A 26,048-nucleotide genomic window follows, 5' to 3' on the forward strand; every position below is an offset into this window, starting at 1 on the left:
TTATTCAGGCTATGTTTCAAGCAATTGGATGCATGAAAATTTGAATTTGGTGCTGACTGGCTTTTGAGCTAATGGGTCTTAGCCCACTGGGAAGAAGCAAGCAAGCCAGGGACCAATAGACAGAGGCCACTTTGGGCTCATTTTCATGACAGCTTGTTTAAGCCAGATGTCTGGATCCCAGAAGTTGACCCATTAGGTCTGGAGTGTCCCAAGAATCTGCATTTCTAGCAAATTCCCAAGCGATGCTGATGCTGCAGACTTGGGAGCCACACTCTGAGAACCACTGCTTTATGATCTTGTTTTGAATCCAGAATCCACCATTAATGTATGCCCATTGGCAAGTCACTGAATCAGGGTTTTCCAATGAATGAAATAAGGGTACCCCCTTACAGGAGCTAATGGTAGCCAAGTTCTTGTAACAATGACCAATAGGTCGATTCTGAATTGCCATGTAAGCGAGGACTCTGAAGACTTCTGCAGACACTGCTTCTCTTCCTGAGAACAAAGGGACCGATGACACTTGTGCATCCTCCTTTGGTCTGGTACTCGTGTTGTTTTTGCTGGTTGTGTATGCACATGCACGTGGAAGGGTCTGCACACACATGCACATACACACATAGGCCTGACAGGTAGAAAATAGGTGCTGTCTGTAGCAGTTGTAATCTTGCCAATTTAAAAACATTCCATATATTATTTTTGGTTCTGACGGGGAGAAAAAAAAAAAAGAAAAAACCTGCCTGAAAGCTAATTATTTATGAGCAGTTGGTTTTCCATGCTTTTCTGTCTCCGTGCACCAAGCCACTGAAAGCTCCAACTGTGTCAGTGGCTTCAGCCTACTTGTTTGTATAAACAGAATAATTAAGGTTTATTAAATTTTCAGCTGCCTACACACTTGTCAGCTCAGTGCCACCGGATATGTGTGCCTGCAGCATTCAGGCACATGAAATGTAATTGCTTTTCAAGTTGCAATTGGCTCATGAGTCGACTGAATTCCTGCCTTGACCCAGGGAAGCGGTGTACTCCTTACCTGGGACAGTTGGTGGGGGAACAGATTTGTGAATATTTGTTTGCCTGGGTAAACCAGGGCAGGGCCAATGTGCCAGTTGGCAGGAGTGGAGAGCAGGCACCTTGTAGGCATTGCATGTGGTGGCCTCTTGGGAGACAGATCCAGATGTTAAGCAACTTGAGAGTGGCCTTTTTTATTTACTTGTCCGTATTTCATAGGTGTTAAGACTCCTAATTTTCTGTGTTTTCACATCTCCGGGATTTGGATGTCTTATTTCAATCCAGTTCTTTCAGTGCGGATTTGCATTTGCTTCCTTCCACCACCCAGGACACTTACCCTCCTGAGATTTCTCTAAATTAAAGTCTTTGCTAGCGGGCTGTGTTTTGTTTGGCATTCCCGAGGACCACACTGATGGTGTGAACCTAGGCGGCCACCCTCTCGGAGCTCTGGCCCACGGTTCAGAATTCTCAGGGAAGAGTTTTGTTTCCCTCCTTTCACCCAGTGCCAAGCTAAGACCTCCAATTTCCTTCTTCCCCTTTCTGGGAAGTGAGATTATTCCTCATTTCCCCTGACATTGAGATGCAGCCCCCTGGCACCCCAGCTGTATGTGGGGTCTCCGATCAGACTCTCCACCTTGGTGGTTGGTTATTTTTCTTCCCTAGTGGAATGTAAAATAATGGTGCATCTTATAATCAGCATCTTACATGGGATGAAATACTGTAACACCAAATGTCAGAGAGCCTTAGTGAGTTTTCCACGTTACATAGTAACTTTCTGTCACAGTAACTGTAATGTTGTAAAAGTCTCTGTTGTGCTCCAGGCACTGTGCTGGAATCCCCATGTGCCTGGTCTGTGATGCTCACACCACCATCTCATTTTTGTGGGAGAAGAGGGGCCGCTTGGCACTTTCTTCATATGTGGCGACAGGCCCAACTGGGGTGGTATCACATTTGGCTGTTCCTGGTCAGGGTCCTGGGCTTTGCTGGGGCTGTGCTGCCTCTGACCTAAACAAGAGAAAGCCAGGTACAGGCCTCACACCCTGTGCTCCATATCCCCTGGGGCCCAGTCTGTCCGTCCACCTAGGAAGCCCAGAAGCGGCTGGCCATTGCCAATTTATGACCGTCAATGCTAACACATTGAATATCAAGTTTCTAGAACTTGTCTTTGACCATAAATATCCAGAGAAGTGTTATCTACTTGTGTTCATTCTATTTCTTCAAGCTTCCTTGCTCAGCCCACCTGCTTCCGCCCCTCACCTCCTCTGATATTCATCCTGATGGGGGAACAGTAGCTCCCTGTCCACTAAGCCCAGTAAATGTATTTCTGTTCCCATCTACTTGGCCTCTAAGCAAACGTGGGGCTGAGGGCCACGTTCCCCTCTCGCCAATGCTCTGGCTGCCCTTCTCAGACTCGATCCTTGGGACCTCTCTGTTTTATTTTTTCCAGTTACCAACATCAGTGTGAAGAAAACTCAGGGTCGATGAAATATCATTACTTAATCCAGAGCCCATATGCAGAATTTCTCAATCATCCTTAAAAAAGAAAAACAAACTTTCTTTTTCTTTTAAGCAGTGTTAGGTTTACAAAAAAATTGAGCAGATCATACAGAGGGTTGCCACAGACCTCCTCTCTTCCACCCTTTCCCACGTTTCCGTTATTATTAACACCTTGCAGTAGCATGGTATATTGGCCATAACCATGAACCGATACTGACACATCCTTGTGAACTGAAGTCCACAGTTTAACCTCAGGCTTCACTCTTGGTGTCCATTCTGTGAGTCTGGGCAAATGTGTACTGACATGTACCCACCCTTACAGATGGTGTCATACAGAGTTGTTTCACTGACATAAACATCCTCTGTGCTCCCCTGACTTACCCCTTACCCCTCTGTACCCCCATCTCCTGGCATCTGCTGATCTCTTTATTTTATAATTTTGCCTTTTCCAGAATGTCATATAGCTGGAATCATATAGTACGTAGCCTTTTCAGATTGACTTCTTTCCCTTAGCAGTATGCGTGTAGGTTTCCTCATGTCTTTCTGTGGTTTGACAGCTCATTTCTTTTTATCACTAAATAATATTCCATTGTATGAAAATGTACCACTTACAGCCTTTTTTATAATTTTTTTTTCTCAGTACAGAGTCCATTCCAGGATCACATTGTGCATGCAGTTGTCACATCTCTTTAGCTTCCTCTCAGCTGGAACTATTCCTCAGTTTTTCTTGACCTTGATCTTCTTGAGTACAGGCCAGCTATTTTACAGAAGGCCCCTCAAGTTGGGTTTCGCTGATGTTTCCTCGTGTTTGCAGTTGGGTCATGTATTGCTGGCAGGAATGGTACAGGAGAGATGCTGTGTTGGGAGACCCACACAGCCGCTGTGCCCCCACACTGGGGATGCTGATCACGTGATTATGGCGGGACAGCCTTCTTTCTGCCCTGGAAAGCTACCATCACTTCATCTGCAATTATTAAGGCATCTATGGGGCCCTGGTGAGAAATCCCTTCTTTAAATGGCCGTTTGCTCAGGGTCTTCTTGGCCTCCCTCCCCCTCATGGCTCCCGCCCGCCCTGGCAGTTTCCTCCGCTACCTTGGCTTTGTGCCTCGACTCTAGGCCTCTCATCCTCTCTGGTCCATCTCCAGTCCCTGCCTCTCCCTGTTCCTAGCTTCAGTCCCAAATCAGTCCCAAAGGCCCACCACCTGCTGAACGTCGACCGGGGAGTCCCACAGACCCCCAGGACGCAGCATGTCTGAAGCTGACCTCATTGTCTGCCCACACGCAACCAAGCCCCTGTCTGCACCTCAGTGAAAACCATGACCACCCTCTCTCCCAAGCTGGCTGTCTCTGGGTCATCCTAGACACTCGCCAACCTTGGTTCTAGACTTAGGCTTGGATCAGAGCCTGGCCATGGAGGGAATCTCAGGTGATCAAGATGAGCAAAGGCAGGGAAGGGAGGGCAAATGTAGGCCCACCCACCTGATCCCAAATGAGGTTCCGTGCCTGCCTGAGTGGTGACACCATCAGTCCTCACCACTGCCCTCCGGCCAGAGGAGCATCCCGCCACTTACCCAGCCACCCGACAGCCTTTTTGGTTCTCATCCCCCATCCCTCTCCCAAACCAACCCAGGCCTCTTGAAAAATATGGTTCTATGGTCTGACCATCATGTGCAGGCCGCCGCAGTGAGGAGACGAGATGAACACAGCCCCACCGCAGCCACTGGCGGCACGTCCCGGCTGGGAGCTCTCCGGAGCCTCCGTGCGCTCACGGGAAGTGAGGCTTGGGGTGTAACTCAGTGTTTCAGCACCAAGAACTCAGTGAAGGGATATCCAGGGCACTGTGCACAGGGCCTCGCCCAGGGAACCCTGGTTGTTCTGACTTTCTGGAGCAGCTGGGGAAACACGGTGTGACCCCAGATACAGCCCCCTTCTGAGGATTCTGGGGGAAGCCAGCCAGCATGTGGGTCTGTAGCCCTTCAGAGGGACTGTCAGGGACTAAGAGGTTCATGAGGGGCATCGGGGCCGGCCCGTCTTGAATGGTGCCTGTCCATCACGTTGGGCTCCTGGGGCTGCCAGGAAGCATCTCTGTGGTGGAGAATGAGGCCCCACCAGCTCCCGGGGAAGCCCCTGTAGGCCAAGTGGGGCTGTGGCATGGCTTCCTCACTCAGGGCCCCGGGTCAGGGTGGGGCCAGCTGCAGCCCATCTAGGATGACTGACAGGGCCCCACAGTGAGTTTTGTTGTTGTTTAGCTGTTTCTTGTGAGAAACGCCATGTGGGAGGGTGGACAGAGCCTGGCTGTAGAGTGGGCTGGCGATTTGAGCCTGTGTGTGACCTCGGGCTGGTTCCTTTTCCACAGGCTTAGTTTCTTCCTCTGTGAAATGGGCATAAGAAGCCCACCTCACAGCTGTGCAGTGGCTCAGGAAGTCCTGAGCGCAGGGCCTTGAGGGGCATGCTCGGGGAGCCCAGATGTCCTGGGGGGACAGTAAGAACAGTTTGCAGACAGTGGTCAGCAAGTGTCTGCATGGCCTCATCACAGACACCAAGGAAGGAGTAGACAGCCAGATGCACAGGGAGGGGAGGACCCTCTTATTCATTATTTCACTCATTTAGCAATGATTTATTGAGCACTGCTGGGGATACAGCGATGAACCAAACTAATGGGGATCCTTCCTCCAAGGGGCCAAGGGGAACACAGACTTCAATAATTCATTCAAAGGAAAGGTATTGGCTGCTGTGAGAATGCGTAATGGGGTTTTCTGGTCTGGAGGCAGAGAAGGTCCCCCTGAGGAAGCGACGCACAAGCTGATTAGAGTGATCAGTGGGTGTTAACCAGGTGGACTGGAATAAGGAGAGAAGTGACTATTCCAGAGAGAAGGGATACCCTGCGGCAGGAGGATGTGAGGGCCTTTAAGGGGCAAAATATGGCATTTAAGGAGGGCAGTGCTTTTCTCTCTGATGGGGCTGGGGAGGGTGGTGGTGCCTGATCCTTTGCATTGGGGTGGAGGGAGAAACTAGTAGGGCTAGTAGTTGCTGCCCATCTGCCACAGTATCCATCAGTTAGAGGAGGAAGGGAATGAGCATTTATTGAGCAACAACTGTACGTGTTAAGCATAGCATGCATCACCTCATTTAGCCTTATAACTTTGGTAGGCAGGTATCATTTCCCTTTTTTCCTAGTAGATGAAGGAACTGAGGCTCAGAGATCCTGAGTGACCTGTCCTCAGTTACAAAGTAACTGAGGCTGGGTCAGAATCCAGAACTCCAAAGCTTTTCTTTTCCCCTGCATCTCCTTTCATCAGTGATAGATTAGGTCGCATTTACTGTTATAAACTCATCTTGTCTGAACTCAGGACTCTAGAGTACCAAGTTCCTATGCGATTTGAAGGACTTTGAGACCCTCTGCTTCCACACCCTCAGGGATGGGGAGCTTGCGACTGTCCGAGGAAGCCTCATCTCTCTCCAATAGTTCTAAGTGTGTGGAACGCTGGTAGTGCTTTTTGTGGGGAAACCGAGGCACAGAGAAGTTCCCAGATCTGAGAAGGGCGGAGACTGTCACCTTTTTTGGCTTCTTAGAAGGCAGTTCATCCCTCTGTGTGTATGTTTTCTGAGCATTTGAGAATCATCTTAAAATGTATCTTTTATTTTTTTTAATTTTATTTATTTTTTTTGAGAGGGCATCTCTCATATTTATCAATCAAATGGTTGTTAACAACAATAAAATTCTGTATAGGAGGGTCAATGCTCAATGCACAATCATTAATCCATCTCAAGCCTAGTTCTCGTCAGTCTCCAATCTTCTGAAGCATAACCAACAAGTTCTTACATGGTGAACGAATTCTTACATAGTGAATAAGTTCTTACATGGTGAACAGTACAAGGGCAGTCATCACAGAAACTTTCGGTTTTGATCACGCATTATGAACTATAAACAATCAGGTCAAGTATGAATATTCATTTGATTTTTATACTTGATTTATATGTGGATCCCAAAAATGTGTCTTTTATTTTAAAGAGCATTTTAGAAGTCTATTCCTTCAAAGCTAAGATGTGAGCTCTAAGTGAACAGCCAACAGGCAGGCGGCAGGAGTCATTTGGAAAAGACCACCCCTTGCCAACAGTTACAAAGGCAAACCCACTTTGGACCTGCTGCGATGCTTTCCCCAGAGGAGTGCGGCCAAGGCCCAGCTCCTCACTTACATAAGGGAAGTGTTAGCTCCGAGAGCGGACGAGCAAACAGGCAGGACATGGTAACAGAGTCGTGCTTGGGGCATCCATCATTCATTACAGGCTTGTAGTCTGGGATAAACCCAGGCGAGAGTGAGCCTGCAGCATGTCATCCCACTCTCCTTCCCTCTTCTGGATGGATCAGAGGTCTGGAATCAGGCAAAGTCAACCAGAAATGTGAAGGAGTCAAAGTCGAGCCCCCACAGACTGAGGCAGCCCTATGTGAGCCAAGCAGGTAGGCAAGAGCAGGTGCCAGCCAGGTCTGACCCAGCCCTGCCACCCTGGCAAGAGTCACCCCCTGTGAGAACTCACGCTCATTCACCTGCTTAAACTTACCACGCTCTGCTCCCAGAGGCTGTGCTGGAATGACTGTGGCCAGGAGCGCTCCCTCATTGTGTGGGTTAGGAGTCTGTTCTTACCAAATCAGCGTCTAAGGACTTTGGTGAGTGAGAATTTGAGGCTGGAAGTGCAGGGTCAAGCGTTATCAAGCTGGAGGAGGTAGTTGTGGCAGGAGAGTGAGTGAGATGACCCAGGTATGAGAGGTAGACAGAAGCACCAGGTCAGAACCTCCCGGGAATACCTGCATTTAGCAATGCTTCCTTATCACCATCACCACCATCATCACCATCCTCCCCACCATCCTCACCATCAGCATCACCATCCTCACTGTCAGCATCACATCCTCACACCATCCTCACCATCATCACCATCCTCACCGCCATCATCACCATCCTCCCCACCATCCTCACCATCAGCATCACCATCCTCACTGTCAGCATCACATCCTCACACCATCCTCACCGTCATCACCATCCTCACCATCAGCATCACCATCCTCACCACCATCCTCACCATCAGCATCACATCCTCACACCATCCTCACCATCATCACCATCCTCACCATTAGTATCACCATCCTCACCATCAGCATCACCATCCTCACCATCAGCATCACCATCAGCATCACATCCTCACACCATCCTCACTGTCATCACCATCCTCACCACCATCCTCACCATCAGTATCACCATCCTCACCATCAGCATCACCATCCTCACCGTCAGCATCACCATCAGCATCACCATCCTCCCCCATCCTCACCGTCAGCATCACCATCCTCCTCACCATCCTCACCATCAGCATCACCATCCTCCTCACCATCCTCACCGTCAGCATCACCATCAGCATCACCAACCTCCCCCCTCCTCACCGTCATCACCATCCTCACCATCAGCATCACCATCCTCCCCACCATCCTCACCATCAGTATCACCATCCTCACCGTCAGCATCACCATCCTCACCGTCAGCATCACCATCAGCATCACATCCTCACCACCATCCTCACTGTCATCACCATCCTCACCGTCATCACCATCCTCACCACCATCCTCACCATCAGTATCACCATCCTCACCGTCAGCATCACCATTAGCATCACCATCCTCCCCCATCCTCACCGTCAGCATCACCATCAGCATCACATCCTCACACCATCTCACCGTCATCACCATCCTCACCGTCATCACCATCCTCACCACCATCCTCACCATCAGTATCACCATCCTCACCGTCAGCATCACCATTAGCATCACCATCCTCACACCATCCTCACCGTCAGCACCATCACTTGACTGTAGCTTCTGGTAGCCTGGATGGTGAACCTTTGGTTCTTCAGGGAGCCAGCAGATACATTCTACCATGCCAGTAATATGAATAAAAGCTTGTGTACTTTTTAAGTGGTGTATAAATACACTTTGCTTTGAGTCCTCACTATAACCTGGCAAATAGGGGTAGGAGTCCGTTTTGCAGAGAAGGAAACACAGGCCCAGAGAGGTTATTGACTTGCCCAGGGTCCCGGACATAGTCTGCATCAGAACCTAGTCCGCCGGAGAGCTGGGCCCCTGCCCTGCTGGTCCGCGGGGGCCTCCCCTCCCCTGAGCAGCCAGCCCTCGGCCCCACACTCCTTGGCACTGAGGCCCTCCCTCCCATGAAGTCAAGCTCAGCCAGTCCCTCTGCAGTCTAGGAAATGTCCTTTGGCCTCTTTCACGGACACTGCAGTGAAGAAGCCAGTTAGGCATGTGGACTTGCGAGAATGACCTTTGGGGGATATTGATGGGGTCGGTGGTGCATATGGTGGTGGAGGTGGAGGAGGGGAGAAGGGGAAAGTGACGGTGGTGGACGTGGTGTTGATGATGAAGATGGTGGTGGTGGCGATGACCATGGCTTAGTGATGATATTAATGATGCCCAACAATAACCTCGGCTTCGAGTACCTACCGTGTGCTGGGCTCTCTCATTTAATCCTCACAACTCTGCCCGGTAGGTACCATTACCACCCCAATTTTTCAGTGAGAAATTTGAAGTTTCAGAAAGTTGAGTGGCCATCTCAAGATTCACGCCCAGGACTCTCAATACCCCCAAAGATTTATGTCATGATTTCAGATCCTGGCACTTTGTATTTTTTCTTCTTTTCATGCCTTGAATGGTTTGAGAAAACTAGAGATCTTTGGTTCTGGCGAAACCAACATGAGCCCCACTTCCCAGATGGGAAAACCACAGCCTGTGTGGCCAGCGAGCCCAGAGCCACCGCTGCCTGCACTCCGGGCCTGGCGCCCGCTCACACCTCCCGTCTGGCTCCGCAGATGCGGCCGCGGTGCGGACGCGGCTCCTTGTGCTGGAGGCTGTGCTGCGTGGCTCTTCCCCTGCAGCTGCTGCTGCTCCTGTTTCTGCTGCTGCTCTTCCTGCTCCCGGTGGGCGACAAGGACCGCAGCTGCGCCCTGGCCAACAACTTCGCCCGCTCCTTCATGCTCATGCTCCGCTACAACGGCCCCCCACCCACCTAGCCCACGGGGGGCACGCAGGTGACCTTCTCCCCCAGCCCTTCGCCCGCCCAGGGCTCCTGAGGACTCCCAGGAAACTGGAAACAGGGGTGGAACTGCATCAGTATAAATCCTGTATTAATGTTCCTGGAAGAAAACTACTTTTTATACAGTGTTAGTCTATTTATACTAACTGTGTACTATGTGTGACTAGGGAATCATGCATAGAATTTTTATATACTCTGTATGTAAGTGCTCAGTATGTATAGTTTCATATATGATGTCTGTTTGTAGTTGGAAAAACTCATAGCGGTTTGGTTGTCCAGTGAGATTTGGGGGCTTATTTGCCTTGGTCTGCGGTCCGCCCTGGAAAGCAGGAACAGTACGTCACGTTTATGGCGACCTCTTCTCCAGAAGCCAACGCCCAAACCCAGATGTTAGTGCAAAGGCCTCCGAGCTGCCCCACCTAGAAGGGCAACACAGACCCTCACTCAGGTCCCAGTGACTCTTGCTTTAGGCACAATGAGGACAAACGTGCTCGTGTGGGGTTTTCAGAGGCAGTGGATTAGAAGCAGAAACGGTGATGATCAAGACAGGCCCAATGACAGCAGTGAAAAGTAACAAGTGATAGAATGATGTCAAGGGAGGAAGAGAAGAACCGAGAGCAGACCCAGGACTCGAAAAGCACAGCAGAACCGGGGGCACCGTGTGCGGGAGCCCTGCGCCCCGCAGCTCAGCTCCCGAGTGCACACCGACGTGAGCACCTGTGGTCGTGACACCGAGTCTTCGGGAAGCGGTTAGGCTGTGCTCTGGGTGTTCTGCTCAGGGGGCAGGGAAGAAGAGAGACTTAATTGCTTCTCTGTGTGTGCAGAATGGTGAGCCTACTGTGTGCAGCACCAGCTGCCAGTGCCCGGAGGAGGCCTTACTTCTGTCACTCCTGGGCTCAGTTACTCATTCTGTACAACTGAAGCTGGAGGGACAGAGGGCAGCACCTGCCACACCAGGGACCAGGGATCTAGGGCCTGAGGCAGGTGGATGCTTGGCTTCGGAGTTTGGTCTATCGGAAGGGCTCTCCCTACGCCCCTCGCAGAAGGGGCTTGGGAGACGGGCGGGTGCTTGGGACCAAGAATGTCCCACATGTGTCCCCACACGAGAGCCCTGGCCCAGGCTGCCCAAAACCAGGCCCTCTCTGTCCCAGGCTAGGCAGCTGGACTCCAGGCAGCACCTGGGAGGGGCTAGGTGGCCTCTGTGCTGGGCCCAGAGGCCAGAAACATGTCCATTCCTCTGCAGGGAATTCTGGAATGGTTCCTGAGAGCTGTATAACTGGATCATGTTTTCCCTAAACCAACACTAAGTTTCCTCTTTAAAAAAATGCTTAGTGCCCACTCTACAAATTGATTTTTTTTCTGTTTTGCTACAAATAGGAGACCAAGAGGGGATTCATCAGGCCTTTGGAATCATGAACTGTTTATAAACCCAGAAAGGTCCTTTAATAAGGGGAGACTGAGGACCCCCGGGGTCCTGACTGACAGTACCAGGTCCCTCCCACTGCTCTGTCACACACCAGCCCCTCCCTTTCTAGCCTCAGGTCCAGCCTGGGCCAAGCCCTCACCATGGGGACCCAGGCCCCCCTGGAACAAGGAAGAGCTGGACATTCATGGGGTGGGAAAATGGTGTTGCCAAGAAGAGCTCTTGGCACTAACCCAAGAAGCACATTTTTCTCAAGATATTTAGAAACAAGTCACAAGATCATTCTCTGCAGGTGACCACTTTTCTGGAAAATCAAGGGTGGGCTTACCCAAGACCCCAATCCCAGGCAGCCAAACCCAGATGCCCACTGAGTTGTGAGGCTCCCGCCCCAGAAGGCCAGGGCGTGGCAGAGGCCTTCGAACATCTCTCTTTCTACTCGCCCACTTCATAGGTGAGAAGGCCGAGGCCCGACAGGCCACACAGTGGGAGGTGGCAGGGCCAGAGCCGACCCAGTCACCACTGCCCCAGGTGGCCCCCCTACCCCCATGCCACCCCCATCAGGAACTTTGAAAAGAAAAAGCCGTTCAACACGAATGCACTGAGTCACACTTACTGCTTGTCAGGGAGGGAGAACTGCACTATGTGGCTGGCGGGTGGGAATGTCTACATGTATTTCTTAAACTTTGATAATGATACCATAGAGTCTGCTTTGCATACCCTTTTTTAAAAAGTGATATTTTCATTACTTTCATATAAATACAGTTGTGATATAACAACCCATTTACTGGTGATTTCCAAGTGTAATCTCTTTTGCTTAAAGTGAATGCAGACAGTCATTAGGATATGTGCGACTTTACAGCTTCCCAAACAACAACCACAAAGAGCTTTCAAGTGCCATTTGAGAAAGGTGCTGTGGTGTGACCCAGGTGTGTTTACTGTCCCTCTGTCCCCAGACTGAGAAGGTGGTAAGAAATGTCAATATCACTGCCGAGCCCAGCTGTGTGCATGTGTGTGTGTGTGTGTGTGTGTGTGTGTGTGTGTGTGCATGTGCGTGTGACAGAGACAGAGAGAGAGAGAGACCAAGACAGGGAGCGGACGACAGAAACATGAGCCAGTGGGATCCCAGCTGCTGGTTACCCTCCTTCGCTGTCTCACACTCCCCTGCGATTTTCTCTTAGTCTGCTGTCTGCCTGCAGAGAGGCCATGAGGGGTCCAGAGGTGTTTACAAAGAAAAGGTGGGGGTGGGTGGGATGTGTGGGTGTGGGGAGACTCCCAGAGGACCTGGACAGCTGGGGGCAGAGGCTGTGATGGCGTCAGACACACGCGGGCCTTCCATGCTGTGCCATTAAAGAAGGCTTCCTCCAGGGCCATGAAAGAAGCCATATTGTCTTTAATCCTCACCACAATTCTCAGGGTTTGGTATTAAATTTACCTACATGTTTGAGATGAAGAAGCTGAGGCCTAAGGGCACAGAGATTCTTGCCCACGCAGAAGGGGGATCCGAAGCCAGTTCTGTCTGAGCCCAAGCCCGTGCCGGGAGGAGAGGGTCGGGCTGGCTCTGCCCGGGCGCAGCCTCTGTAGCCTTGGGATGGAGCTCCGTGAGCAGACGCCCTGCCCTCCGCTCCACGGGCTGGGGCCTGGCTGGATCTTCACGTCCACTTCCCTGCAGGGCAGGTCCCAGCAGCAGGGTCATGGAGGCCCTCACCTCACATCGGTCACTTCACATGACTCGGCAGCAGGACTGTCTCCCTGTGAGGTCTGCCTGACGTAGCTGCAGCCCCGGTGCCCAGCACAGGCTAGGAACGTCAGCTGTGCTTTGTTGCATTGCTGACAAACCCCAGAGTAGAGTGTGTTTGATGACACCCACTCCCCTACTGGATGTGGAGGAAATGGGTCCTGGGTGATAGGATCCCCACCCGTCCCTCGTGACCCCTTTGCCTCAGGCAGCTGGCTGGAGTTCCCAGCAGGGACCAGGGGCTCCAAGGATGCTTGCCCCTGGGCACCTTCAGGGGAAGGAAGCTGAAGACCCTTTGCAGCCTGGGGGCCAAGGAGAATGAGAGGCAGAGGGTGGAAAAGGCCCATAGCTGGCAGTTTGTGCCAACCGAGGGCCCCTGCTGTACTGCTGCTTGCAAACTGGGAGCTGAGGGCGCTGGCCCACCTGCCTCACAGGGAGAAGGGCGTGGGCTGCCCGGCAGTGAGGAAGTGATCTGATCTGGAGCCAGACCCGTGCTGCAGAGGCCTTGGAGCTCATGTGGTTGCAGAGGGCAGGTGGAGAGGGAAAGAGGGCGTGGAGGACAAATGAGGGCCCACAGCAAGAGGTGACATCGGCCTGGATGCCACTGCTAACTGCACCCGGAAAATGGGTAAGATGGTGACTTCCGTAATTGCAATTAAAGAGAAAGGCAGAAAGTGAGAGAGAGAATCAGGACAAGGGCCGGTGGCAAAGCTTTCACTGACCAAAGACAAAATGAAAAAAATAAGGACAAATGCCCCAAGGTTTCCTTTACACAGGATGTTATTTCATGTAAGCGGCAGCTGTTTATTCTGAGACCTCATCCTTCCTCTTTATTGGGTGTTCAGTGGCCTCTCGGAAACGAGGGTAGGGAGAGGATAGCTGAGTCCTCCTTTATGCATTACGCGTTTTCAGAGTCCTCAGTGGGCCTAATTAAAAGCTGCCAACTCTATGTTGGTTCTCCCCAAATGCAGTGCTCTTGCTGGAAGGACCTGAAATGCCAGAGTCAGGAAACTCCTGCCAGAGAAGGTCGGGGAGCAGAGCCTGCAGTTTGAAGAGTGGGTGCTTTGCGCTCAACTATCAGGGACAGAGAAGGGGGAGAATAGAAAGAGGGTCCTGGACGGAGTGCACTTTGCAGTAACAGGGCTCAGAGAGGCCAGGAGCCGGCAGCCATGGCCTTTAGAGAAAAAAACAGGTGCCCATCAGCCCTGTGTGCATGTTGGCTGTTTATGTGTCACCTGGCATCTGTGACCTTCTCTGCTTGGGTACATAGGCAGCAATGCCCTCTGCCTCTTTACCTTTAATCCAGTGCAACAAGCTTTGTGTGCCAGGCTTTGTGCCGGAGGGTTCAGGGCCTATAAAGTCCAGGCCCTGCCCCCAAGGAGCTCACAGACCAGGAGAAGGATTTGTGCTATGGAAGATGGCAAACCAAACTGAGTTCCTGCCCCTGGACTTGCCCACCTTTCCTCCCAGAGACAGCACACCGCTGTCCGGAGAGCTGGAAGGGTAACAGGAGACACTGGGGTGGCCCAGGACATGGCATAGCAGGTCCTGGTGCCTCTTGGAGATGGCTGTACAACCATGAACCAAGCTGCAGGGGAGGGGGGTCAGGGTGGTGGCAGAAGGAGATGGGGAGAAACAGCCTGGCTGGGCAGCAGGAATTGGGGGAGGTTTTCCGGGCTGGGCTGTGTCTTGGGGAGGGCTTCTGGGGGCTTGGTGGGGAGGCCCAAGCCGAGGCTGTGGCTGTGCAAGTCTTCACACACTGCGTGTTTGTTCTTGTTCTTTCTATTCCCAGCACAGTCACTAATCATAATCATGGCTCAGAGTAAACCTCTGTGGTTGGAAATAGCAAACTGAGAAACCCACTCTTCCCCACTGGAGATTTTCTGGGCTGAAAGTGTACATTCCAGTGATCAGTTTGGCCGAGAATCAGGATAACCTTTTCCCCCTGGCCCCACCTCCTGCCTGCTGTTACCTCCAGCGCAAGGGAGCTGAGGGACCCCCGGGAGCCTGTGCCTGGTGTGGTGGGCTGGGGATCCTGCTCTGTGAGTCCTTCCAAGTCTGTTATTGGCACGTCTCTCACTGGCCTTGAGCGAGCTTCCTGCCTCTTGGCCGGGTTGGGATTATCCTTAATCCCCTCTCTCAGGGGAGTTTAGCTGATTGGGGTGGGGGGACTCCCCTTGCAGCTCTCACCCAATCTGGGTCAGCAAGAGAGAAGAGGTGGTGAGGATGCAAGCTGTGAACACAAACCCAGCATTGAATATGGGGGTGTTTACCCCCCAACTGCATCCATGGCAGACATTGGTAATCAACCACTGAGCTCCTCCCCTCCCCGTGTTAAGTCCAAATGGACCTCACAGTCCTTCTCAAAACCACTCCACATAGCTGTTGCCAATCAGTTACATTTATCACATGAGAAAAACCTGTTTGATGCCCTTGTACCAGAGACCAGACCCTCAGAAAATTTTTAATTCAGGCCTCCTCCTATTTTTTCTAAATTTTAAAATTACTTCCCCATCAGAAGTCCCTTTCCTTAGTCTGGTACCTACGTAAGACAAGCTAATGCCACAAAGCAGGTAATGGATGAATTACCAGATAGGACTTTTAGGGGAAGCTACATGGATTGGGAGATGCTAATTACCAGGGTTTCAGGCTGTCAGAGGTGGGAGGGCTCTTAGAGTTTGTCTTGTTCCTACTTTGTGCCCACTTTACAGGTGTGCTAACTGAGATCCTGACAGCAACTCCTCACCCAGCGAATTCAGGATAGTGAATTCAGAAGTGGAGGTAGATGTCTGCATCCACTGGGGAACAGAGTGACAGCACTCAGGATGGACAGGGTCGGGACAGAGCTGTGTGCCCCTGCCGAGTTCCCTGCCACTGTCCCCCAACCATTTGTAAAATTAGCCCCGGATCCTCCCGTGCTACCTTAAATGTTAGCTATTCTAAGAAGATGATGGTTGGGCCCCTGTCTGAGGGGAAGTCTCTAGATTTAGCCACAAGTGTCAGAATACCACAAACACACACACACACACACACACACACTGCCAATTTGGGCTCAGATTAGGGACCGTGCTTTTCCCATTGGGAGAGCTAGGCCATTTTCAGCATCATTCCTCAGCTCAAGGATGTCAGAGCCAAGTTTCTGCAGCTCTTCCTTTTCCTCGGGGCTACCTCATGGCCCAGGATGCTTGCTCTACCTCCAGTTTCTCATCTGGGTTCCAGGCAGAAGAAGAGCAGTGGGCAAGCTGAGCCTGCCCTCCTTCCCAGGAGCCCTCCCAGAAGCTCCACCAGAGACTCGTTGTCACCTAGTTGGCCAGAACTGTCACATGGTTCCTCCATATCGCAAGGCTTCTGGGAATATGCCCCCTGCCCCAAAATGGGTGTCTCTTAGCAAGAAAGAGGGGCAGAGTGGGCTGCGCTGGCATTTAGATTGCTCTGCCTCGGTCATCCTGACCCTCCCTGTCTTGGTCTCACGCTCTGTCAGCAGAACTTGGAGGCGTTCGTCCCGCGTTCGTCCCTAAGTGTGAGAATGACCTTCCCTGCCACCCCTGTCTCACCAGCTGGTGGGGGTCCTCGAGTGCTCCAGTCTGTCCCCTTCCCAAGGCATTGCAGATGTACATTCCTTGCAAGACTTGGGAACAGGCAGAAAAGTCAAGGGCCCGTGGCTGGCGCGCAGAGGCGGCTCCTCCGCCATTCTCGCTGTGTCAGCCCAGGGCTAAGCCTCTGAACACCTTTGCGTTTGGATTCAGCTCAGGAAATTCATACTGGCTCTTTCTTTTCTCCTGGAACATGAGTTAGTCCTGGGTGAAAATCCTGGAAAGAGAGGCTCTGAGCTTTTCCAGGCCAGCCTCTGATTTTCTAGCCGCCCACTGAGGCCTCAAGAGGGAAAGTGCCCACAGGTGGCCCCCGTCACCCCGCGGGCAGAGCCCACGGGCGCCTCCCGCAGAGGGCCAGCTGCAGAGGACTTAAACCAGCCACCATTCCCCACTTGGCTTTAATTACCAGAGAAATGCCTTTTGCCTGTCAAAGTAAGAAGAAGGAGGAATTTGTGTTTAAAAGGAAATTTGAAAGCGTAGCTCATGATCTAAAAACAGATCTTACTTCCGAGCTCCAGAGCTGTAAGGAAAAGTCAGCCGACCCGGCACCCCCCAGCACCCGCCTTCGGCTGTCACGGAGGCGTCACAGTGGCCTCAGGTTGGTGCCCCACCACCTTGTCCGGACAGATGACAAGAATCATACAGAGGGACCTCAGTTTCCCCAAAGGCCCTGGGTTTGCTTTCAGGAGTGCTAATTTCTATTTAGCCACCAGGACACAGGCCTGCAGCCCCTCTTTGTGTTCTAATGCAAGAGAAAGGGGAAGAAACATCAATGGAGGGCCTACGCGACGGCCCTGACCCCTTCCAAAAGCCAATGCTGCAGACTCGTGACTTTGTCTTTAGATATTGAAACCAGAGCACAGAAAGGGCTAGCAGCTGGCCTAAAAGCCACCAGCTGGTCGATGAAGGATCAATCTGGGACCTGAACCCAGGGATGATGATAGGCTCCAGGCCTCTCCACGGAACTTGCGCTTCTGCTATTTATCCTTCCTTTGTGGGCCACGGGCTGCTGCTGCTCTGCCGCCTGGTAGCTGTCACCTGAGGGTGACATTCCAGAGCCACGATTGAGGGCTTTTGCCCTGTGTCCACTCCCTCCAGGGCGTTTGTCAGCTCCCATTGGCACTGGGAGTTGGCAACACTAGTGTGCGTGCCAGAGGGTGGGGGCAGTGCTTAGGAAGGACAGAGACGGCCCCCTCTTGCAGGGCAGGTGAGGACAGAGTAGGCTTCGTGGCATTGCTGCCTGTAGAGCAGCTCTGATTCTTTCCCCTGGAGGAAAAAATGAGGCATTTTCTCTCCAGAGGCAGTGGCCGTGCATGTTGTGGAAATTTTATTGACAAGGAAGAAGAGGGCAGAAGAAGTTGTGTATGTATGTGCATATGTGTGAGTGTGGTGTGCGTGTGCACATGTATATGTGTGTGTACTGTACACTCAGGTCCACCAGAAGCACAGCTGGGCAGCCCTGTGCTTCCAGACAACAGACACCACGGTCTCTGGGAACCTCAGGATGACCACGCCGACCCAGGACAGGTCCCCTGATTCCATAACGGGAGTAACTCGTTGTCCCCACTGCCATTTTCCACACAAAGGAGAAGGTCAGTTGACCCCTGGGCTCTCTGCCATTTGGTTTGGGAATGATGCCCTCTCTTTGTTGGGTAGCATAGAACCTGCTTATGACAGAGGACTTAGCCCGGTGCATCCTACTCCCATTTGTCTCCTGCTGTGTGTGTGTGTGTGTGTGTGTGTGTGTGTGTGTGTGTGTGTGTGTGTGTGTGTGTGTGTGTTAGAAACCAGGGATGTTCACAGAATTTGTTGAGCACCTCAGCTGCTAGAAGCAGGAAAAATGGCACATGTCTAGTACCAGTTTTGGAGGAATGAGTACCCTCTGTTTCAAGCCTAAAGACCAGCCCTTTCATTACAGAGCCCACGAGCCTGATGGATTCGGTAGTTTCTCTTGTCACCCCTCCCCACGGAGGGCTCAGGAGTCCAGAACATGGAGGCATCAGCAGCTTCCCCCAACTCTCTCTACCCTCAGCCAAGTCCACAAGGGCAAAATCACCCCATCTTTGCCCCCAAAGACCTGGTGACACTGACCAGGCATTCACATGGCTGGACTAGTGTGGTTGATGTGGTGTGGGCCCACTGATGACATGGTGGGGTGAGTGAGTGTGAGACGATGCTACACAAGTGGGTCTTGGTGCTAAAAGCAAGCAAACTTCACTGTTTAAAATGTTCTATTATGTAACCAGCGTGTACAGGGACCATATCCACTCAGTCATATTATTTGTGATTGTAAAACATGTATTTCCAATAAATTAAGCTTTCTGGGAAGGCAAGCAGTGCCAGAGCCAAATGTCTTGGAACATGTCAGTCTTATCTTGGTTCATATCAAGTCCAGAATGCCATAAGCCTTCCCTCCTTCCCACTCAGGACGGAGGGATGAGAGGACCCTTTTTAGTTTCTCCTCAGGGCTGTGTTCGAAAGTCACATTGACGTTTTCATCCCCTTCCTGTTGCTCAAGCTGGAAGTAGCAGTGTTCTCAAAGATGGCTTGGCATTTCTGTTGTTACTTTATGTTTTTAAAAACACGTCTGCTTTCTGTTTAAGAAATAAAAGTATCTATTTTGGTCTATGAAGCATTGCGTGGTTTGGACATTCTTTTTCTGAAGACATGATACGTGGCTGAGGCCAACTGGGTTTGAAATTCTGACTTCCAAGCAGAATTAGCTCCCAGTTTGTGCAGAGGCTCAACTCAAGGCAATAACAGCTCTCAATCCAAGTGAACCTGAGGAACACCTGGGAAGCATCTCCAAAATCATTGCCAGCATCTCTCCAGACCTCCTGGGGTGCAGCTTCGAGGGTGGGTGGCAGGTGGAGTGGATTTTGAAAATCCCAAGTGCCCTCTAACTAGAGAGAAGGCCCCAAATGCTGGCACCAGAGGCCTTGCCAGGACTTTGCTCCCACCCCCCTGGATCAAAGCCCCATTATGATGGTTTGTTTAACAAACAATTCTTGGGTTTGGGGATCTGGTTTCCCAGCCCACTGTACACTGGAAGCTGCAGACAAAGGCGAAACTGTGAGATTCCGGAGAAAGAGGGCTACTGTCCCCATGTTCAAGGAGAGGTCTAAGCAACCAGCACGGGAACCCCAGTCCCACCATATGGTAATGAAGTCTCCTGACAATGGCCCTGGCCTGCCAAGGAAAGGTCAGTGTATGTCCAGAGCTTTCTGCTACAAAGGCACAGAACTATGCACCTGAGTTGAGAGCACTTTCTCTCAGAAGGATTTAAAACAGAAAGGCTTTGCCTCTTGCATAACTTATCCCCAAACAAATTTCAAAAATGTGCCATTGTTTTAAGAATGCATGTAATACCTTTCTTTATCTGTTATCTTAAGAAGCCCTGCCCACCTTTTGGTAGGAGAGAGAGCGCAACCCAGCAGGCAAGCAGCGCATCTATAAACACTCACCTCTTAAGTGGCTGGTGAAAGGTAGAGACAAGTTTTAGACTCCGTGGTCATTGAAGTGGCACCCAGAACTGTAAGACTTTGAACCTCCTTAGATCCGGGATCCAGTTCTGTGGCACATGCCCTGAAGCTCCAGCCCCTTCAAGTCACTCTCAGAGTTTTTGATTTGGCAGAGCAACTCTACAATTGAGCGAAAGATGGAAAAGCCTGTTCGGCTGGGATGGAGTCCTTGGTTGCCACAGGTCAGCCTTGTTGAAGGTCAAGTACAAGGAGGAAGTCACCGGGCTGCATTCACACAGCTGCTGGCATCAAGGTCAGAAGCCTCTCCTCCACCAGGCTACAGCAAGAAAAGCATGTATTTGGTAAGAGAAATTTACAACCGAAAGAAGTGAGTCGGCCAGGCATCTGGGGCCCATTGCCTGAAGTCTGAGTGGGGCCAGGTGCCCTCGAAGAAACCTGGTGAATCTTGTGGCCCGGGATGAGGAGCTGCCTTGCCTTCTAATGTGTTGTCCAAAAAAGTAAAGCATATTCAGTGAAGAGAGACAGAATTTTGCCCAATGGGACACTCTGCCCTTTAGGCATATATGGAATCGGTCACCGTGTTCAGCTGATGTTAAGACACCTTAATCCTTATAACATAAAAGTGTGCCGTGCATCATTTCTAGGAACTAAACATGGTGTACACATTTATTTGTACAACAGAGGCATTAAACCTTGGGTCAGGAATTTCAATATCAAAACATAATTTCAATGGGAAAGTTACAGTTTGAAAATCTTTACTAAGCTTCTCTCATACTCCTGGCTGGCTGATTAACTCACTTTTATGACTGATTTTTTTTCACAACCAGGTATGCTATGGAAGTAACTATCTTGCAGCTGTTTTCATCTTACCTCTGTTTCCCAAACCCAGCTATGGCATGTTTAATTGGAGAGATGCATCATCTTTGGTGGAAATCCCTTGGTGAGAACATTACTCAGCTGCTCGGCCTTTCCTGTCACCATCTCGCGGGCCCTGGCTCCCACCGCTCCTGCGGTGACCTTTCTCCACCCTGCTTTCCTCGTTGACACTTCGAGAGGAGCAGCCCGGCTTGCTCGGGCTTCCACTGCTGGGCGTCCGTAGTGCAGTTGTGTTCTGGCGTGCACCCTGGCGCTGCTCCCAGCTCCCACCTGGGCTTCACTGTGACCTTCTGCTGCCAGTTTCTACTGGGAGGGCTCCTCCACCAGGGGACGGCAAGGGAAATTGTTCCAAATTACCCTGCGCCCCAGCCTTTCTGCAGGGTGACTGTTTCCTGGCCTTGAGCATGTGCAAATAATTGAGGCCCTTTTGCTTTGGAATGAGGTGACGGAATGACAAAAAGAAAAGCGGATTTTTTTTTTAAAAGGCTAAATGCAACATGGTATCTTGGATCGCACCCTGGAACGATAAAAGGACATGAGCAAAAAGCCAGATGGAACACAAATGAAGTCTGTAGTTTCATTAATAATATTGACCCAGCGTAAATTCCTTGATTTTGACAAGTGTCCCAGGGTTATGTGAGATGTTAGCATCAGAGCAGACTGGGTGAAGTGTTTATGGGAATTTGGCGCTATTTTCCAACTTTTCTGAAATTATTCCAGATAAAAATTTTATTTTTTACAATGTAGATTATTATGGCCTTGGGAAAAATGTGAGGGTTCTCTTTTCCCCTGAACTTGCTCTCTCAAAAATGGGGATGAGTCCACGCTGTAGGAGCAGGCTGGGAGTCTGCCTGACCTGGGCTGGGCGGCCGGCAACCACATCTCCAAGGGAGGCAGGAGCTGGGGAAAGTTCTTCCATCTTCCTGAGTGATACCTAAAGGAATGTGGCTGTGAGGACACAGGAGACAGTGTGTGTAAAGAGTTTGCACAGCACTTGGCACACGGTAAATACCACCGAGCATCCCAACACCTCCTCAGTCACGCTCGGCAGGTTCAGGAGAAATATTGTGTTAGACATCTGAACTTGGAGTTTCTAGGACAATTGTTTCATCCCAAAGTTCTGCCCTGCAACTACTGCTGGAGTGTCCCCTATGGGCTTACGAGGGGACACTTGTTGGGGAAGATTCTGGAATCAGTCAGGGTTCAGTTGCAGACAAGGTCCACTCTAACTAGTTTAAGGAGAAGAGGATTTATTATAGGGTGTTAGGCAGCTCACAAAACCATTGGAAGGACTGAAGGAAGACACTCTGGTCTGAGATTCTAGCAAGAACTCGGGCCCCAGGATCATTCTGCTCTTCCATGATGGCAGAAGCAGCTGCCAGCAGTGCCCCAAGCTCCAAACCAGGAAACCGCCACTGCTGACCAAAGAGTCTCGCATTCACTGCCACCCACAGCAGTGAGACAGGTGCCGTGCCAGGCTGTGTCCTCGTACACTTCCCTTCTATCCCAAGTATCGCGCAGGAGCATGTGAGCTTGCAAAACCTAGGGCATGTCCAGAACTGGGCAGCCAAGGAGTCAGGAAATGTCATCACAGCTTTGCCCTTTCCACATTACAGGAAGGGTCTTGGAAGGTGAAAAGTGAGCAAATCCACAGTGCCCCCTCACCCCCTGCAACAGTCTGCACCTTTGGGTACTTAACATCCCTGCACACGCCTACTTCTATATCTAAACTTCCAAATGTAAACAGTAGCAGAAACGAAGAGCTCCCACCCTAATGTACTGACCATGTGCACAAACAGGTACACGTTTCGCTACCATGTCTTACTAGTCCATGTGTCCATGGCTGTCCTCTGTCAGTTTCCCTAGGGTTCATTCACAATCGTAACTTGATGTCCTGAAGTTTACCAACTAAACTTTAAGGTGAACCACCCCATTCTGCCACCATGTCCATGTGGCTCATGAGCAGGCACCGGAGTAGCTGGTGAAGGAGGCTGGGTGGCGCCCACAGGGCGGACTGTCTTTCCCACCCGACTATCGGGAGGTTCCTCTGCCTTGAGGGACTTTCGGTGAGTGTCCATGGAGCCCACACGTGCTCTGACACCCGAAATCCATTCCTAAGGGGCTGCATGCACATCTCTTCCTCAAACCTCCTTGTTATCAATCCAGTCTTATTCTTTTCAAGCCTTTGACCATCCTTAAGTCATGGGTTAAGTAAAGAATATTCAAGTAAAGAATATTATTTAGCTCCTCCCATATGTCAGGTATAAATAAAATGGTCAAAAACCACAAACCCGAGGCTCCCGCCTCCCTGGAGCTCACCTCCTAGTGCTGGCTACTGCCTACCAGTCCATGGAGGTAGGACCCTGCGCTCCCAGCCAGTTCCTCCAGGCACAACAGACAACCAAATGCCTCTCAAAGTGAGCCCCTGGGGGTCTTGCATCCCACTGTCTTTGACTGCCAGCCTTCAGCAGGGCTACAATCCTAGAGTGTTATATTTCCAGCTGGGTTCATCATATCATCCACGTGCCCACTAGGCTCAAAGTCTTTACTCCTTAGACAACTGGTCCTGGGGGCCTCCACAGGAGGACCTGGGGGCGGGCTGAGGGGGAGGGGGCTGTGCAGCAGGATAGGTGCCCCTGGGTGTGAATCACCTGTACGTGCAGCTCCCAGGGTGGCCAAATGGGACAGTGGGTGGAGTCTCCAGGCCTGGACACTCATCCAGCAACTGGGCCACGGCACTGGGGTGAGGTAACATGAGGTCCCACTCATGGAGAGACTGGACAAGCATGGTGAGATCTTGGCTGGCACAGCTCCTGAACACTAGAGCACCACCCTCACCATGGAATTTCTCGCCACTGACTCGTCTTGGTGGTCCTGGGACACAGACCTCCTCTGACTACACTCAGAGATTGACCGTCATCCACCTGGGACGCTGACCTCCAGGTTTGGAATGCCAGTTGGTGAGCATTGTTTTGCACCTTTGCACACAACGCCCTCCATCGCTCTTCCATCGACGCCTCTTCTTCTCTCAGCCACTGCTTCCCACTTTCCTGCCTTTGCTCGGGTTTCTGGTCCCATAAATTCAGATGTGTCTGTTTGTTTTGATGCTCACATCCCCGGCCAAATCCAGATGCCACCATTTTCATACAGCCCAAGATGATAAGAATGGCTTTTAAATTTTTAAATGGCTCTGTGTTTAAATGGTTACATTCTAGATGGTCATCTAAGGACCTACCTAATAGTTTCACGTTTGCCTCTTAGCCTATACAGGCTGAAACTATTTCCTATTTGGCCCTGTAGAGAAGCATTTGTCAGCCCTGCTCAAGAGGGTTGATTACACCATTTCCTGCCTAACCGCTCCTGTATCCAAGCTGTTCACCCCCAGATCCCACCAGGTCCTTCTGAAAAACCAGCTCCCTGGCTGGCTGGCCTTTAACCCCTTGAAGGGGGCCAGGGAGAAGGCACATTGAACTAGGTTTTGGGAGAAATTGCTTCCGGACCCAGCGATGGCCACCAGCTTGCTCTGTGACTCTTGGTAACTCAAGTCCCCTCTCTGCTGCTTGGATTTCCTCACTGCCAGATGGGGAGTTTGGACCGTAGTCACCTTGGAGATCTCCTACAGCAGCATCAGTCCTCTTTAGGTCATGGCTCACACACAGCCAGGAAGGGCATGTGGAGAGGACATGCCCCAGCCTGGGAACCGCAGGACCAAGCCTGGGGTTAATCCTTCATGCCGGGGGCATGGGTGATGAGCCACGCAGGTGTGTGTGCATGTCACACAGATGCACGCTGCCTCCCACAGACACATGCACATGCTTGCACATGTCTGCTACATACCTGCAAGCATACACACATCAAATACCCACAGGCAGACCAGCTCCTTACCACGCACACCACACACAGACACACATCACAGACACATGCACACAGCCCTCTTTGTCCAGCCTTTGTGACAGAGTTCTCCTGGGTCATTAGCTTGGGACTCCCCACCGAGTTCTGGGGTACATCGCTGGGAGTTCCCTCCTAGACTCTGGGCCTGACTAAGACAGCTCTTTAGAAGGCAGAAAATTAAATTTGGGGCCACTTCTCTGTTCCGGATATTGTGCATAATTTGAGGATTACTCTGGCCAAGGAAAAGAGAATGGACTTTTTTCTCTTTTTTTTAAACTGGGCTTACAAAGAAAAACACTGTTGTGTGGGCTAATGAGCATTTTGGTGTCGAGGTCAGAGGACATGGGGCCTGGAGCAATCAGAGCCAGCATCTGAGCATAGGAAGTCTTGCCTCTGGGAGTCGGGGAGCGGGGTCAGTAATGGCAGGGCTGTAAAGAAAGAGATGACATTTATTTAAAGAAACATCTCACAATCATGCTTCTTGCTGAAAGGCATGTCCAACCCTGATCAAAGGTCCCAGATGGGCTAAACACAAAATGTGTAGTCCAGGTTGCCAGACCACCTCCCACAAGCTATGTGCTAACCTGTATCAAAATCTGAATTTATCCACGAGTTGGGGGAAGCCAGGGAGAGAGCCCTTTATTTTATGAGTAATGCAAATCAGGCTTCATAAAATGATAACGTAATATTTAGTTTGCTGGGCACTTCCACCTGCATTATCTCATTTGGTTCTTACAACAGACTTAAAAGGTATAATTGTGTCTAACCCCTCAAAGGCTTGGGTGCAGAAGAAAGAACACAGCCTCAAGGTTGATAGAGCAGAGTTAGAAAATATCCAACAAAATCACTTAGCCCAGATGTGCCTGATAGGTTACCTGAATGCCTGCCCAAAGAATGAAGCTAAGAAGGACTCTGAGGCTATAATTAAGCGAAGAGCCCCGAGATCTTGTAGTGGTGTCCACCGTGGCGGCAGTGGAGAGGCCATATTGGAATTCCTTCCTTTAGCCTTGGCTTCTGTATCTAATAGGTGTGGGGCTTGCTCTCAGTCTGGTCCCATAAGCTCAGGTGCTCACAGAACTGAGACAGGAAACACAAATGAGAGACTAGGGAAAGTGTAAAAAATACTGTGAAGGAAGGTTTGGCGAGCCCTGTGCATTTGCTGCCAAAGTGGGTCTGTGAGCTTTGGGTTACTATGTCTGACAGTTTTGAGATTAGATCAATGGTTAAGGAGCAACTAATCTGAATACCTAAAAAAATACCGGTGTGTGCAAACCGTGTGTGCATGTGTGTATGGTGTGTGTGTGTGTCTTTAGACTGGCTGTGGCCCACCGGCCTTTGCTTTGCTTCCTTTGGTCTAAATCTCCAAGATTCCCTTCAATTAAAAAATTCTAACTTTCTGTGTGAGATGCAGACCCAGAGGCCATGCGCATGTGATGATTTCTCCATGGACCAGTT

General features: G+C 50.9%; 1 protein-coding gene across 7 annotated transcripts in view; it reads left to right on the forward strand.

Annotated features, from left to right (window-relative positions):
• The window catches only part of SYNE3 (spectrin repeat containing nuclear envelope family member 3), a 105,329-nt gene that overhangs the window by 74,254 nt on the left and 5,027 nt on the right, over positions 1-26,048 (forward strand). For 4 of the 7 annotated variants that reach the window (XM_073241897.1, XM_073241893.1, XM_073241892.1 and 1 more), the window contains one exon: positions 17,777-18,401. The exons of 1 other annotated variant lie outside the window; for it this stretch is intronic. In XM_073241897.1, the coding sequence (XP_073097998.1) occupies positions 17,777-18,157 (381 nt within the window). In that variant the 3' untranslated portion in view covers positions 18,158-18,401. Of the gene's footprint in view, positions 1-9,369; positions 10,941-17,776; positions 18,977-26,048 lie in introns of those variants that run through there. 2 more of the 7 variants (XM_073241895.1, XM_073241896.1) reach the window with 2 other exon arrangements.

The sequence above is a fragment of the Manis javanica genome, chromosome 8 (genome assembly GCF_040802235.1).
Source record: "Manis javanica isolate MJ-LG chromosome 8, MJ_LKY, whole genome shotgun sequence".
In the NCBI taxonomy this organism is placed as follows: domain Eukaryota; kingdom Metazoa; phylum Chordata; class Mammalia; order Pholidota; family Manidae; genus Manis; species Manis javanica.